We start from the raw sequence: 13,733 nt of genomic DNA, 5'->3' as shown, positions 1-13,733 counted from the left end.
GGACACCGGCGCGATTATTTGCACATAATATTACCACAGACGCCTTCTGCTGGAACTGCAAGCACGCGGAGGGTGATCTATCTCATATTATCTTAGAGTGCGACTGCGTAACACAGTTTTGGGAGAAGATATTTGAATTTATATCAAAATTATTCCACATTACACCGATTAAGGAGCTCCCCTATCTTGTTTTCGGATTCACCCAAGACCCTTCCCTTGAAATAGAAGATAGGGCCTTACTCGACCTCCTCCTCACGGCGGCGATCAAGACAGTCCTTAGTAACTGGAAAGATACCAATAAGGCCAACTTCTCAGGGTGGTTGAACTGGATTATCAGTCTACGCGGTGCAGATAACATCGCACTTCAACAGACGCCGTGGCGTCCCCCCACGAGAAAACTGTGGTCAACCCTTGATAATTACTTTACGACGCATAAGCCACCTTAAGATAGTCGACCACTGTTTTTGCTTCACAGGCACTAGCACTTACATTCTCCCATCACCGTATCGCCTTTCATGGTACCCTTTACCGTGTAGCCAGGGCTATACAATATCTGTCTCTAAATGCTTGATGAGTGTGCGATGCATGTTCTGTTACCTCCGGCGAGAGTTATTGGTTACCGTACTCTTGAATTTTCCATTGACTACTGTTGTAACGCATTATGTGGCGCTTTCAAACTGTACACTTCTGAACATAGATGTACTACTGGTTCTAATTACTGTTTGTTACTGCTGAAACAACCAATAAAAACCTTTTTGAACAAAAAAAAAAAAAAAAGAAACCAGATATCCGGATTGAAGATTCAGAGTTCTGGCGATATATCATCAGATAGCGGGGAGATTTTGGGTGAAGTTAAAACATATATGCAAAATCTATATATGGGGAGTAACGATAAAATATCCACGGAAGAGGTAGCTCAATGGTTGGAGGGAGTATGTATACCCTGCCTAACAGACACGGATAGTTCATTTCTACGCTCACCAATTAAGGAAGGGAGATATATGACCAACTTAAAAGGATGGCCAGGGGTAAGGCTGCAGGCCCAGATGGGCTCCCAGTTGAAATATATCAAATAGGGTCGGAAATTTTAGGTCCAATCTTAACGGCCCTTTTTAATGGAATATACTTAGAAGGGGATCCTATACCCCCGACTTGGTCGGAAGCCACAGTAACCCTGGTTCTGAAACCTAATAAAGACCCCGCATTGGTTGAATCCTATAGGCCAATCTCGCTGCTAAACGTAGACTATAAAATCTTTGCAGGGGTTTTAGCAGCGAGATTGGCCAAAGTTATTAAAACCATTGTTCATGAGGACCAGAGGGGATTTATGCCCGGTAGACAGCTAAATGATTTGACCTTTCAGGTTATTGCGGCAATTGATTTTGCTTCAGCGGAGGAGGTACCATTAAGTATAGTGGCTATAGACGCCGCTAAGGCTTTTGACCAAGTTAATTGGATGTACCTCTGGGAAGCTCTCTCAAAATTTGGCATACCGATTAACTTTATAACATCGATAAAAGCATTATATTGCGAGCCCAGAGCTAAATTCTCAGTAAATAACTTACTTACAGATTGGGTCAAAATTACACGTGGTACTAGACAGGGTTGTCCTCTATCCCCCTTATTATTTAATTTATACTTAGAGCCCTTTGTTATTAAATTACGATCAGATGATCTAATTGAACCCTTTCGCCTGAATGAGCTAAATTTAAAATTCTCCCTATATGCTGATGACCTTTTAATGTTCACATCTAATCCTGAAACATCAATCCCTCAATTATTTCATCAAGCAGAAGTATTTGGAGAAGTCTCAGGGTACAGAGTTAACAAGGAAAAAACTGAGGTCATGCAATGGAATCAAGAGGTTAGGTTCCCTGGTGTAAAGACCTGTATTAGATATCTTGGCATCCAGCTTGTACAGAACATTACAGAAATACCCAAAGTTAATCTGGAGAGGGTACTTAAGGATATCAATACACTTTTACATAGTTGGTCGGGACTGGCGTTAAACATCTTTGGTAGAGTGAATCTGTTGAAGATGATCATCTTACCAAAAATCACCTTCCTTTTCAATTCGATACCTCTCTCATTTAGCCCTAAAGATATTGCTAAAATACAGGGACGGATAGGATCCTTAATTTGGAACTCCAAATCGCCAAGAATTTCTATGAAAAAACTCAGAAGGAAGATCAAGACAGGCGGACTTGCTCTACCAGACATTCTTCACTATTGTCAAGCTTTTCACTTTAAAAACTTTAGGTCAATGGCCGACAAATCAGACACCTCTTGTTTGGGGCAGTTATTTCAAGCTTTATTACACAACATCCCTCGAGGTAAAGAAACTTTCTTATTCAAGTTCGGAGACCCGAAGTTCTACAAGAAGGTCAGATTAAAGGTCTTGGGAACAGCTTTGAGAAATTGGGTGTTTGTCAGGAAGAAATTAGACATTCCTTACTACACTCCCCTTGCCCCCATATGGGATTCGCCGGGAACACCCGAATGCCTTATGGACCAACTATCGATCCCTCTTAGAACAGCGGGCATTGAACACTGGCAAGATCTTATTGTAGACTCAGGACTAATGGAGTGGGAATCATTATCCAGATTAACAAGTGGAACCCTTACTAGATTCAAATATTATCAATTAGCCAGCTGGTGTAGTACTATAACTTGGAATCTTACAACTAACCCTAAATTTGATTTAGTAAAGAGAAAAGGGAGCTGGAAAAAAGAAGTTTCCTTTTGGTACGAGGCAATAAATGAGAAAGATCAAGTCACGGAACCTGAACTTAATAAATTATGGGGAGAAGCAATAGTCCTACAACATGGCGAATTACAAGATCTTTGGGGAGACTCTTTTGAAATGTTGCATACGGTTGTTAAATCTGCCCCTTTAAAGAGAAACCACTTATTCACATTATATAGAGCGTATTTCTCACCAAAGAAGCTGTCCAAGTTTACGAATACTGAATATAGTTGTTCACGTTGTAAGCTTTCTAAGGCAGACGATATACATATGTTTCTGGAGTGCCCTAAATTATCTCTTTTTTGGTCTAAAATAGAAGAATTTATAATAGACGTTTGCAATATACGGTTTAATATTACTCCGATGACCGTCTTTTTTGGGTTAGAGTTTGGATCTCAGCTTAAGGAGATGAGGATTAAATTTATTTTTTATGTAATGGTTATAGCTAGACGAGAAATATGTAAACTTTGGAAGTCGGAGATCTCTCTTACTTTTGCAGATTTTTTAAGTTATATTGTATATATCAGTGAGACCGATATTGCATGTGATAATTCTAGCTTGGACAAAACTTGGGCGGCCCTGGTGGCTTGGCGGAATCGATGAGACATATTCCTATGATTTCACCTGGGTCCTGTGGGTGCATGGTATCCTACCCAACCGAGGGCCGTATAGACTATAGGGTATGGAGTGGACCTAGCTCACAGTGGAGACTGGAGGGGTATCTAATCTTCTCTCCCAACCTGGAGCCAAAATAGTAGATCTGGTCCAGTTGAACGGAACATCGTATTGAGGAGAGGAAGAGATACCCTTTCTAGAATACCCACTTCTGGTATATGAGGAATTTAAAAAAAAAAAAATTGTACGGTGAAATGTAAGAACTCGAAGCACATCACAGACCTCCACACCTTACGCTCTATACTGACATCCTTTGCCTACCTCTTTCAATAAATGCAACCAACCCACATTATCTTTTCCCAACTGCCTTCCAACTCCTGCCCAGGCACAGCCCACATAGTGCCTAAAACTTCCTTCATGACACCTCTTTGTGTCTTCAGTGTTTTATGGCACGCATTCAAAACGCTCAATTTCAACCTCTTTGGTACTACGCTAATTACACCCATTCCACTTACCTTTCTGTGCCTGTGCTGCTTATGAGCCTTCTTTTGAGCCTTCTTCATCTTCTTCCTCATCTTTTTGTCCACAGGTCCCACTACAACAGCTCCGGGCATCATGGGATTAACCCCAGGCATTGGGTAGCCAGGATGGCTTGGGTGAGGGTGTGGATAAGACCCGCCGTGGGGCCCAGGAAAGGCCGGCTGCTGGCCTGGAAAAGTGGGCCCCATGGGCTGTCCAGGAGGATACACTGGGTTTCCTGGAATCCCTCCAGGTTGACCAGGGTAAGCACAAGGTGGGGCTGTGCCAGGAGGGAAAGCGGGATTAGTGCCAGGAGGGAAAGCGGGATTAGTGCCGGGAGGGAAACCGGGATTAGTGCCGGGAGGGAAACCGGGATTCGTGCCGGGAGGGAAACCGGGATTCGTGCCGGGGGGGAATGCTGGGTTGTGGCCTCCTGGATATGCTGGGTTCTGTCCCCCAGGAAAGGCGGGATTCGGCCCTCCAGGATACCCCGGCTGTCCTGAAATTAATATAAAAAATTAAGGTTAGGGGAAGCAAAGATAGATTCAGAACTAATGCACCCCGTTCATGTATCTCCCCATCTTACACGGGAACTCTCACACATACTTAACACTTCTCTTTTTTTCCCTCTTCTCTTTTGCCCATCATGCTGCTGCTTCTTCACCCTACATATTCCTTTTTTCTTTTTGTCCTTTTTGATCCTCCATGTACCTCTTTCCTTGTTTAATCTCTTTTCCGTCTGACTCTCTTCAATGCCCTCTCTTTATCGTGCTTGAGGAAGTCTCTTATTTACACACCTCTGGCTTCTTTTGACTTTTAAATATCCTCTTGCTTCTTTATCTGCCTTTTACTACACTTTATGATTCTCTTCCCAACCCCTTCTGATCTTGCCTATCCTAAAAAAAAAAAACTTTCACTCATCGCCTCCATTGCTAGCTGCCGAGGAAGTTTGCAATCGCTTTCTACTGCTTTGCCATTTGTGTGCGCAAACATGCCCGCTGGCCTGTGGGCATTTTCCTTTCTGGCATCCCATGGTCAACACTTTCCATAGAAACAAACTGCTACACCTTATAAATAAAGAATTAACACCATCAAGTGTGTGTTACGCAACAAACTTCTCCAGCACACTGATTAGGAGTCTACATGGTATCAGGCACTCGGTGCAGAAGTTACAAAATGGTCAACTACTGCACACAAGTAGTATTACATGGCATAGATCCAGATACAATGGAAGAAATACAATATCTTAGTTCTGCTGACCATAGGTACGCTGCGTGGCATACAACAGGAACCACTCACCTGGCATGCTGGGATACATGACTTCTTTATCGTGTGGAGAGCAAGAGTTCTGTTACTTCTTCTGAAATTGAAACCAGAACAGGTCAATAATATTAGGGCTATGGTACACCTTCGCACCATCTGGCTACATCATAAAAAACTTGTGCCACAGTTAAAGAACATTTTCAGAACAGCAGCATACCCTGTGGAGTATATGTAGAAGGTAACTTCCTTGAGAAATAATCAGGTGACCCAATGCTCAGTTTCTTGAGAAAGGAAAGTGACTGAGCAGAAATAGAACAAACATTTTTGGACTCTGAACCCTAACCTATAACCAAGCAAACTGAACTCCTATCCAAGTCTAATCAATAATCTGAGCCTTTAAGAAAGTATTATAGGCCAGTGGTTATTAACCTGTGGTCTCGGGACGACTGAATTTACATCACCTACACAGGGGGTCCGCGATGACTTAGAAATCTAAGATTCTTCAAGATCCAAAAATGTATTGTACAGTTATTTAAAATCATTACAATTATTGTGCATTAAGTCCACAGTTTAGAGGGAACCAATGGACACTATTTTCAACAGAGGGGCACGGAAGCAGTTTATCAATGGCAGGCATTCCTGTAGTGTTCCCCGTTCAGGGCCTGTTCTTAAGCAAAGTCTAACCATGTTCGAGTGTTCTGGGGTGATCCCCATTAGGGTCCAAGGTGAACTATGGTCCTCTCTAAGAGATACTGCTTTGTGCTACTGATCCGGAGTCTTCTGACATAAAACCTGCTGGTCTTCAGATCTCAGTGTAGCTGGGAAATACCTTTAGCTTAATAGTGTTTCTTTTGGCTTTTTGGAAGAAGACGTACCGCATGTCAACTGCAATCCTCACATTGCCACCAAGGGAGCTAATCACAAGTTGAGTATACTAAGGAAACTCAAACCCTTCCTCCCTCAGGCAGACCTAAAAATGGCAGTGCAAGCCCTAGTGCTACTAAGATCAGACTATGGAAGCATCACTCTCTGCGGTCTCCCCAAATACAAGCTGGCTCCGCTGAGGGCATCACTTAATGCTGCGGCAAGACTGGTATCAGGAACAAAAAGAAATAGCCACATCTCTCCAACCCTGAAAGCTCTGAACTGGCTGCCCTACGAGGCAAGAAAACACCTAAAGGTTGCCTGCATGACCCATAAAGCACTACATAACAATACACCCAGTTACTTAGCTCTAAAGCTAGAAAGGTCGGGAGGTTGCAGACAATTATGAAGTGCGAGTACTTTACTTCTGAAACCGCAATCCTTCCACAAGAAGAGAACCAATTGCAGAGCCTTCTCAGGGATTGCTCCAAAGATTTGGAACTCCTTACCTCCAGGGGTACGTGGAATCTCTTACTTTACCGCATTAAAAAAAGAAGCAAAAATACTACTAATGAAGAAATTCATGTCCTAAGACTTAATCCTATGCTAACACCGAGTCACCCATACGTTTTGCATATCATTGCCTACCTCCGGTGGACTGAAGGAGATTATTATATGCACGTTTATTACCACAGCCACTTGATGCTCAATTGCTGTATTTAGTGTAAAGATCAGCTGGCCACAGGTCTACTATACTATCCAGATAACTCCTACCCATGGTTGATAAAAGGAGATTATTATATGTATGTTTATTATCACAACCACTTAATGCTCAATAACTGTATATAGGGCAATGTCTTGCTGGATACGGGCCCCCTATGTTACACACATACTATATACCTCTTTTGTAACTATTGACAAATATCAAATGTTTGTATACTACCTCATCCTGTTATGTTTTACACAGTGTACTGTAAAGTTCCCGGATACCCTCGTGGGTAACGTTCGCGCTATGTAAAACTTTACAAATAAATAAATAAATTGCTATAAAGTGCTTTGTGCCACTGCACTGCCATATTTAGCATTGAATCCATTAACCACAAAACTATTATCCCCCTCTTCTGCCTGGCAGGATGTCGAGGGCCTATTCCTCAGCTACCTGTAGAATTCAGGTTATGGTCCTGAAAAATTTCAAGACGCGTGCCGACAGCTGTGTGGATGCACCTTTCTAACAGCAGAGCATCACATCATGATGTGGGACATTTAATGCATGCAGGAGGGAGCACAGCCAAAATATCCTCTATTGGAGCAGCAGTTTGCAGATGCAGATGCAGATTATATGTATTAGTGACTCTACTTCTGCTGAGCACAATCTACATAGCCTACTTTTGTCCCCTTCTCTTCCTCCATGCCAGTAAGCTTTAAGCGGGATCAGGCGAATCTTTATCATCCTTATATCTCTATTGTGTTGTTATTTCCTAGAAGTTTTTATCTTAATATTGGTCAGGTTGTGAATTTGTAAATTCTTTTAAAGATATGTTTTTTATATCTAAATAAAGATTATTATTATTATTATCATCATCCTTAAATTTGTTTTTGTATCCTTGGCCAGTGTTTGGGATAGATACATGGTCATTGACACTGGCTCATATAAGTTGGTGGCCCAACTACCCTGAGCCTTTCCTTTCAGTGCTTTCATGTCTTGGTGCCGGAATATTAGCATTGAAAGCAGTTTTGCTATGTGTTATTTGCCTGGAGATCTGCAGCCCACATATCATGTGCTTCTAAATTTGTCAATGAGCTAGTCAAGTACTGACACCAGTCTGATTCTTCTCCATGTATTACTCCCATAGGATAGGTTTTAATGTGCCAGAGGGGGCTGCTTTAGTTTTAGACAATAAGCTAAAAACCTGGCATTTGTTAGCTGTTGTGAAGTACAATTAAATTCTAAGCGTACTTGGGCATGGGTTGTACAGTTTAGTAAGGCAAATAATTTCCTATAGTTGATTAACTGAACTCTGTCTAGACATTTGGCCATTTTACCTCAGAAAATACTGGCACCGTAAGCGATGGTAGATAGCAGTTTGCTAGGCACTCGAAGTGCTTGTGACTGAACTCTTGATAGATTTTTTTAGTTTGCAAAAAGCCCAACTTAGGGAGTTGGCAGCTGCCTGCTGTGCAAGTATGTGTGCTGTATGGCGACCCCGGACTGTCTAACCATGTGCCTAGATATTTATATGAGGGAACAGTCTTGATTCTATTCCCTCAGCAGAACCATGCTCCAGTCTTGATTATCTTACAGCGCTGCCTCTCCCACCGCGGCGCGGGACTTAGCCCGAACGAAGCCCGGACCAAGGGCGGGCCAGTCTATGCCCGTCAGGGGTCAGAAGAGGCGGAGCTGGGCCACCAAACTGACATTGACCATCTAGCATCCACCGCACTGTCCCAGCCTTAAGGTAATGTGAAGTCATTTGTAACTCCTTGTTTGCTATTGCGTTGTCTCGTGGCTTTGTAGTTGGGCTACTTGATTCTGCCACTACAAAATGAGTAAACGTAGAGGAGTAGCCGGAACTTTAGATGCATTTACTGTGAGGGCAGAGTCCTTGTTAACCCACGAAATTGAAATAACCGAGCAACGGTTGTCCTTGGACCCTGTCACACTACAGTCCCGCCTATCACTAGGTGGTCCCACTTCTGACAGTGTAACATACCTAACCCCACAAAACACATCGCCAGCAAAGATCTGTCCTGTTCCCTCAAATTCGCCTCCATTTAGCTTGGATACATCTAACACGGCTGTCCTAGGTGCGCCCTGTATTATCACTAGGGCGCAGGTTGGTAAGTCCCAAAGGAATGTTAAATGGAATGCTCAACTCACCAAAAGGAAGAGAAACGTCGGAACATCTAAGACTAAAACTAAAAACACAAAAGGCTGCCAATCTGCTAGCAATGCAACTGATCACATGGCTATTTTTACTAACTCCGTAGGTACCCAGGGAGATGCCACTCTCAATCTTTCTTGTAACAACACTAATGCAGACATTCTTGGGGATGTTGCTTTTGTAGTGCTTACAATTAAAGCCCTTGAAACTATACTGGCTAACGGACGTGATTGATACGATCTTTAACCTACTTTGGGGGAAATTAAAGTGCATGGACTCTGTAATGGACGGACAAATTAAGTGCAAGTAAGGTGAACCGTGTTGCCAATGATGTTTGGGGGGGGGGCTCCTATAATTGCTGTGGCTAACAAAGACGGGTCTGACCTACAATTGATGAGTTCTGTTTTGCATAAAGACACTACTCTTGTTAACCTTCGCACAACTTGTCATAACCCAAATGAACTTCCTGTGTTGAACTCCACTCTTGAACAGAGGAATAGACAAGATATGCTTCGAGTGTATAATGCAAATAATTTAAACTCAGATTTAGGAAGTAGCCACCACAATCAGTTACAGCCCCGCCCCGCTGTAAATGACCCAAGCAGGGATACTATAACCTGTCCTAGGAGTGCCCGTTTGAGACCAAATACTGATGTCTTGAGCCTACCCCCGCCTCATGTCCTTATGTGTTGGTCTTGGCTGGCGTTCCTAATCTTGCTTGGTTGCTCTTCAATAATAGATTTGATCTTTATTTCCCCTCTTCTTGAGGATCACCTAACGGCCGCAGAGGTCCTTGCTATGAACCACGGGGACCATAATCCTATTAAAATAGTATTGAGATTGGCACCCGGCCCTTGTTTTCTTCTGAATGTGGGACTAAAAATCTAATGCTTTCAACTGACAATTTAAGACTGACATGGAGGGGTGCTGGCAGTGGCGAATTGTTTAAGTCACTTGTGAAGGACAACATGCACCTTATTAATTCTTGCCTGTCATTTGAAACCCCGCATCCAGAGGTAGTCCATGACTTTTCTAAACTTTGTTTGGCTACTAAAACCCTTCTGTTGAAACCCACTCCTCTGGTAAAACATGGCCCTGGATGATTTGATCGTGAGTGTTTCAAGACCAACAGGAACCTGCGCAGGATTTTATCATCTGATCCAAGGTGCGCTTCAGATGTGATAATGGCATGGTGGAAGTATAACACGGCAATCACCAACCGGAAAGGAGCACTCCTAAATGATCGCTGGGAAGCCCTAACACAGGCTGCCACTACTAAAAAGGGCAACATATTTTGGTCTGCTGTGAGGGATCTGCGATCCATGGGACAGCTATTAACCCCCATTAGTTGCACCATTTCTAGAGAGTCTTGAGTAAATCATTTTTCAAAAATCTATGCCACCCCTTCACCAGAGATAGATCAGCATGAATTTGGCCCACTTACCAATATACCGTTAACTATATTTGAAGTAGAAGAAGCTATCCATCAGAGCATTGGGAATAAAGCCCCTGGCCCTGATGGGTTACCAAGAGATCTAATAAAATGGAAACCAGACTTCTGGCCCCGCTTCTTTTGAACGTTTTTAATAACTTAACATATGATTTGTTACCTGGTACGTAAGAGTATTATTGTTCCAATTTTCAAAAAGGGGGACTGGTCACAGTCTAGCAACTATAGGCCGATCTCATTGATTGACAATACTCTAAAAATATTGGGAAGAGTTTTATACAATAAGATTTTAGGATGGTCAGAGGAAAGTGGCATTTTAGAGTCCTGACAGTTAGGCTTTCGTAGCAACGTTGGAACAAATGAACAATGTCTAAACCTCAACCTGGTAATTGGGAAATATACCATTGCGTGGAAATCCCCAGTCTATTTGACCTTTATGGATTTGTCCTCAGCATTTGACCTTGTCAACATGTCAAAGCTCTGGACTATCCTTCTGGCCTACGGGCTGAATGAGCCTTTGGTACATTTCTTAGTGTACCTCCACAAAGATCCTCAGGCCCAGGTGAGGATTGGCATTGGTGGAGAGGTCTCGGGAGCTATTAAGGTAGGAAGGGGGTTCAGACAGGGTTGTGTCTTGGCCCCCCTTCTTTTTATTATCTACATTAATGGGCTGAATAAATCTTTAAAATCCACGACCCAAGATGTTCCTACAATTAATGGGAAAACTCTTCCTGTACTATTATACGCAGATGATGCGGTCCTCAAAGGCCGCACCCCAAATTCTCTGCGTATTCTAGTATAGACTTATGTCAAGCACATGGATAGTTTGGATCTATGTGTTAATTTAAAAAAAATCGTTCTTAATGTCTTGTGGACTGTACCGGCGTAAGGAGGCGATGAAAGCGGTCTTTAGTTGAAGACTTGTTTATTAGTCTAAATAAGATACAAAGTATCAGGACCCACAGCAAACGGCTGTTTGCATCAGAGGTTGAAGGCAGGAATTAATCCAAGCTGGATTCTAGAACATAGAATTAAAGAAGAATAAAGGAAAGAGAGAAAGGGCAAAGTAAAGAGAAGAAAGATAAGAACATTACACATCTTCCCCTTTACGGAGAAACAAAGAAATATAAAAACATTTTAAAATAGGAAGTAATGTACAAATGGTTCAAGGTAATATAATAAAATAGGATAAACATAACATATAATAAAACAACCACACATGTTCCCTATTGCAGAGAAATTATGACATAACATCTTTAAAATGAGTAGGTAATCTACAAATTCTTCTTGGTGGTAAAACAGAATCATTGTAAGAAGAAAAAAGTAGTAACAGGAGAGTTTACAACATCATTATGAACAACAGATGCATTAATGTTTGAAGATAAACAAGGAGTTTCAAACAAGATGGAATCATCTGAATCAGAAGTTACAGCAGTTTTTGAATGAATAACTGCTTGTTCATTGGAGATGGGTACAAGTCTACTTTTGTTCCACCATCTTCCGTCTTCCGTCAAACAAGCACTAAATCCAACTTTCACAATTTTGTAAGGAGAAGTGAAAGAAGATTCTCCTTTTTTAACACAAAAAAGTTTGACAACTACCCATGAACCAGAAGTAAAATCTTTAGTCAAAACGTGTTTGCGATGATCAAAATAAAACTTTTGTTTGTTTTGTGCTAAATTGACAGATTGGCATAAAATATCATCTTTAGAGCAATTTGAATTGTTTGAAAGTGAAGAATGTCGCTCCAACCAAGAAGGTAGAAGTAAAGTGCGACATTTTCTGCCTCTCAAAACTCGAAAGGAGTGAAACCAGTAGTTGAATGAGGAGAATTATGATAAGCATTAACCTTGTCTTTAAGAAAAAGTCTAAAATCAAAATCAGAAAAAAGGGCAGTTTGAATGCCTTCGAGAAAGCGATTAGCTCTCTCAACAAGGCCATTCGCGGCAGCACTATATAGAGCTTCTTGAAGATGTTTAATGTCCATACATGGTATTAGACACAAAATTAATCCCATTGTCCGTGACTAATTCTTTTGCAGGACCTTCAAGAGAAAAAACATTCTTCAGATATTGTAAAACTGAATGATTGGAGGCTGACTCAACAAAAGAAAAATTGATCCACTTTGAAAAATAGTCAATGAGTACCAGTAAAAATCTAGATTAATTAGGTAAAAGATTGAAAGGTCCAGCGAAATCTAAAGCAACTACATCCAGGGATTGTCTGGTAAAGAGACTGGACGAAGAGGATTCTGCGTCGTCTTCCAATGTTTATCAGAGACAATGCAATGAGGACATAAATCGATAAAAGAGGAGACTTGGGAATTCAGGGAAGGCACCAATAATTTTCCCTGAGATTTTTACAGGTGGCAGTAACTCCCAAATGTCCACTATGTGCAATTGAAATGAGTTTATTCCTAAGAGAAGATGGAGGAATAAAACAACCATTTCTAGTACAAATATAATTTTCTAAAGACAACTCTGAAGAAACTTGAGCATAAGATTTCAAGTCATGAGGCATATTATGAATGGGAGGCCAACCTTTGACAATGAAATTGGAAATTCTTTTTAAGTCATGACCAGTAGCTTCAAGCCAATCTTTTTCCGATATGACACCATTTGAGGGATAAGATTCATCAATAGAAGCTAGAACGCAATCAAACTCATCAACTGTGTCATCAGTTAATGACAAAGGTAGACGAGAAAGACAATCAGCCCTGAAATGTTTTCCGCCTTGTTTATATTTAATAGTAAAATTGTACTCTTGCAATTTTGAAAGAATACGCACAAGATGAACAAGAGGCTTTGCCTAAACCGTCTCCTTGTAATAGATAGACAAGAAGTTTGTGATCGGTGTATATCGTAAAAGGACTACCCCAAAGATAGGTTTTTAATTTGGAAACAGCCCAAATACAGGCTAATGACTCTCTTTCAATTGTACTACATTTGGACTCTGCATCAGACAAAGATCTAGATACAAAAGCAACAGTATGATCCTTACCAAAATTTTGTTGACCGAAAACAGCACCAAGACCATTTAAACTGGCATCAACTGTGACAGTGCAATGATGACCATGAACAAAAGGACTAGGTGCAGGAGCATTAACGACTAGATTTTTTATGTTAATAAAAGCTGTGTTAATATCATTTGTCCAAACAAAAGCAGTACCTTTTTTGAGAAGAGATCTCAAAGGTTGAACAAAAGAGGCAAAATCAGGGACAAAGCGAGCGTAATATTCGCAAAGACCTAAAAAAAGATCTGAGGGCATCTTAGTCAGATGGAGGTTGAGCTTTGACAATAGCTTCCACGTTGCAAAATTTGGGTTTGATACCTTCCGGAGTAATGGTGTGACCTAAATAGTCAATATGTTCAGCTACAAATTTACATTGATCAG

The 13,733-nt window shown here is 41.4% G+C and overlaps 1 protein-coding gene across 1 annotated transcript in view; it reads right to left on the bottom strand.

Moving 5' to 3' along the window:
- PRR13 (proline rich 13) overlaps positions 1-13,733 on the bottom strand; it is a 146,822-nt gene that overhangs the window by 75,748 nt on the left and 57,341 nt on the right. The window contains exons 2-3 of the mRNA XM_078687745.1: positions 5,180-5,240; positions 3,877-4,379 (exon numbers count right to left, since the gene is read on the bottom strand). Coding sequence (XP_078543871.1) covers positions 3,877-4,379; positions 5,180-5,198 — 522 coding nt within the window. The 5' untranslated portion in view covers positions 5,199-5,240. The remainder of the gene's footprint in view (positions 1-3,876; positions 4,380-5,179; positions 5,241-13,733) is intronic.

This window comes from Lissotriton helveticus, chromosome 1_1 (assembly GCF_964261635.1).
Source record: "Lissotriton helveticus chromosome 1_1, aLisHel1.1, whole genome shotgun sequence".
Taxonomy (NCBI): domain Eukaryota; kingdom Metazoa; phylum Chordata; class Amphibia; order Caudata; family Salamandridae; genus Lissotriton; species Lissotriton helveticus.
This window is presented reverse-complemented; position numbering and strand designations above follow the sequence as displayed.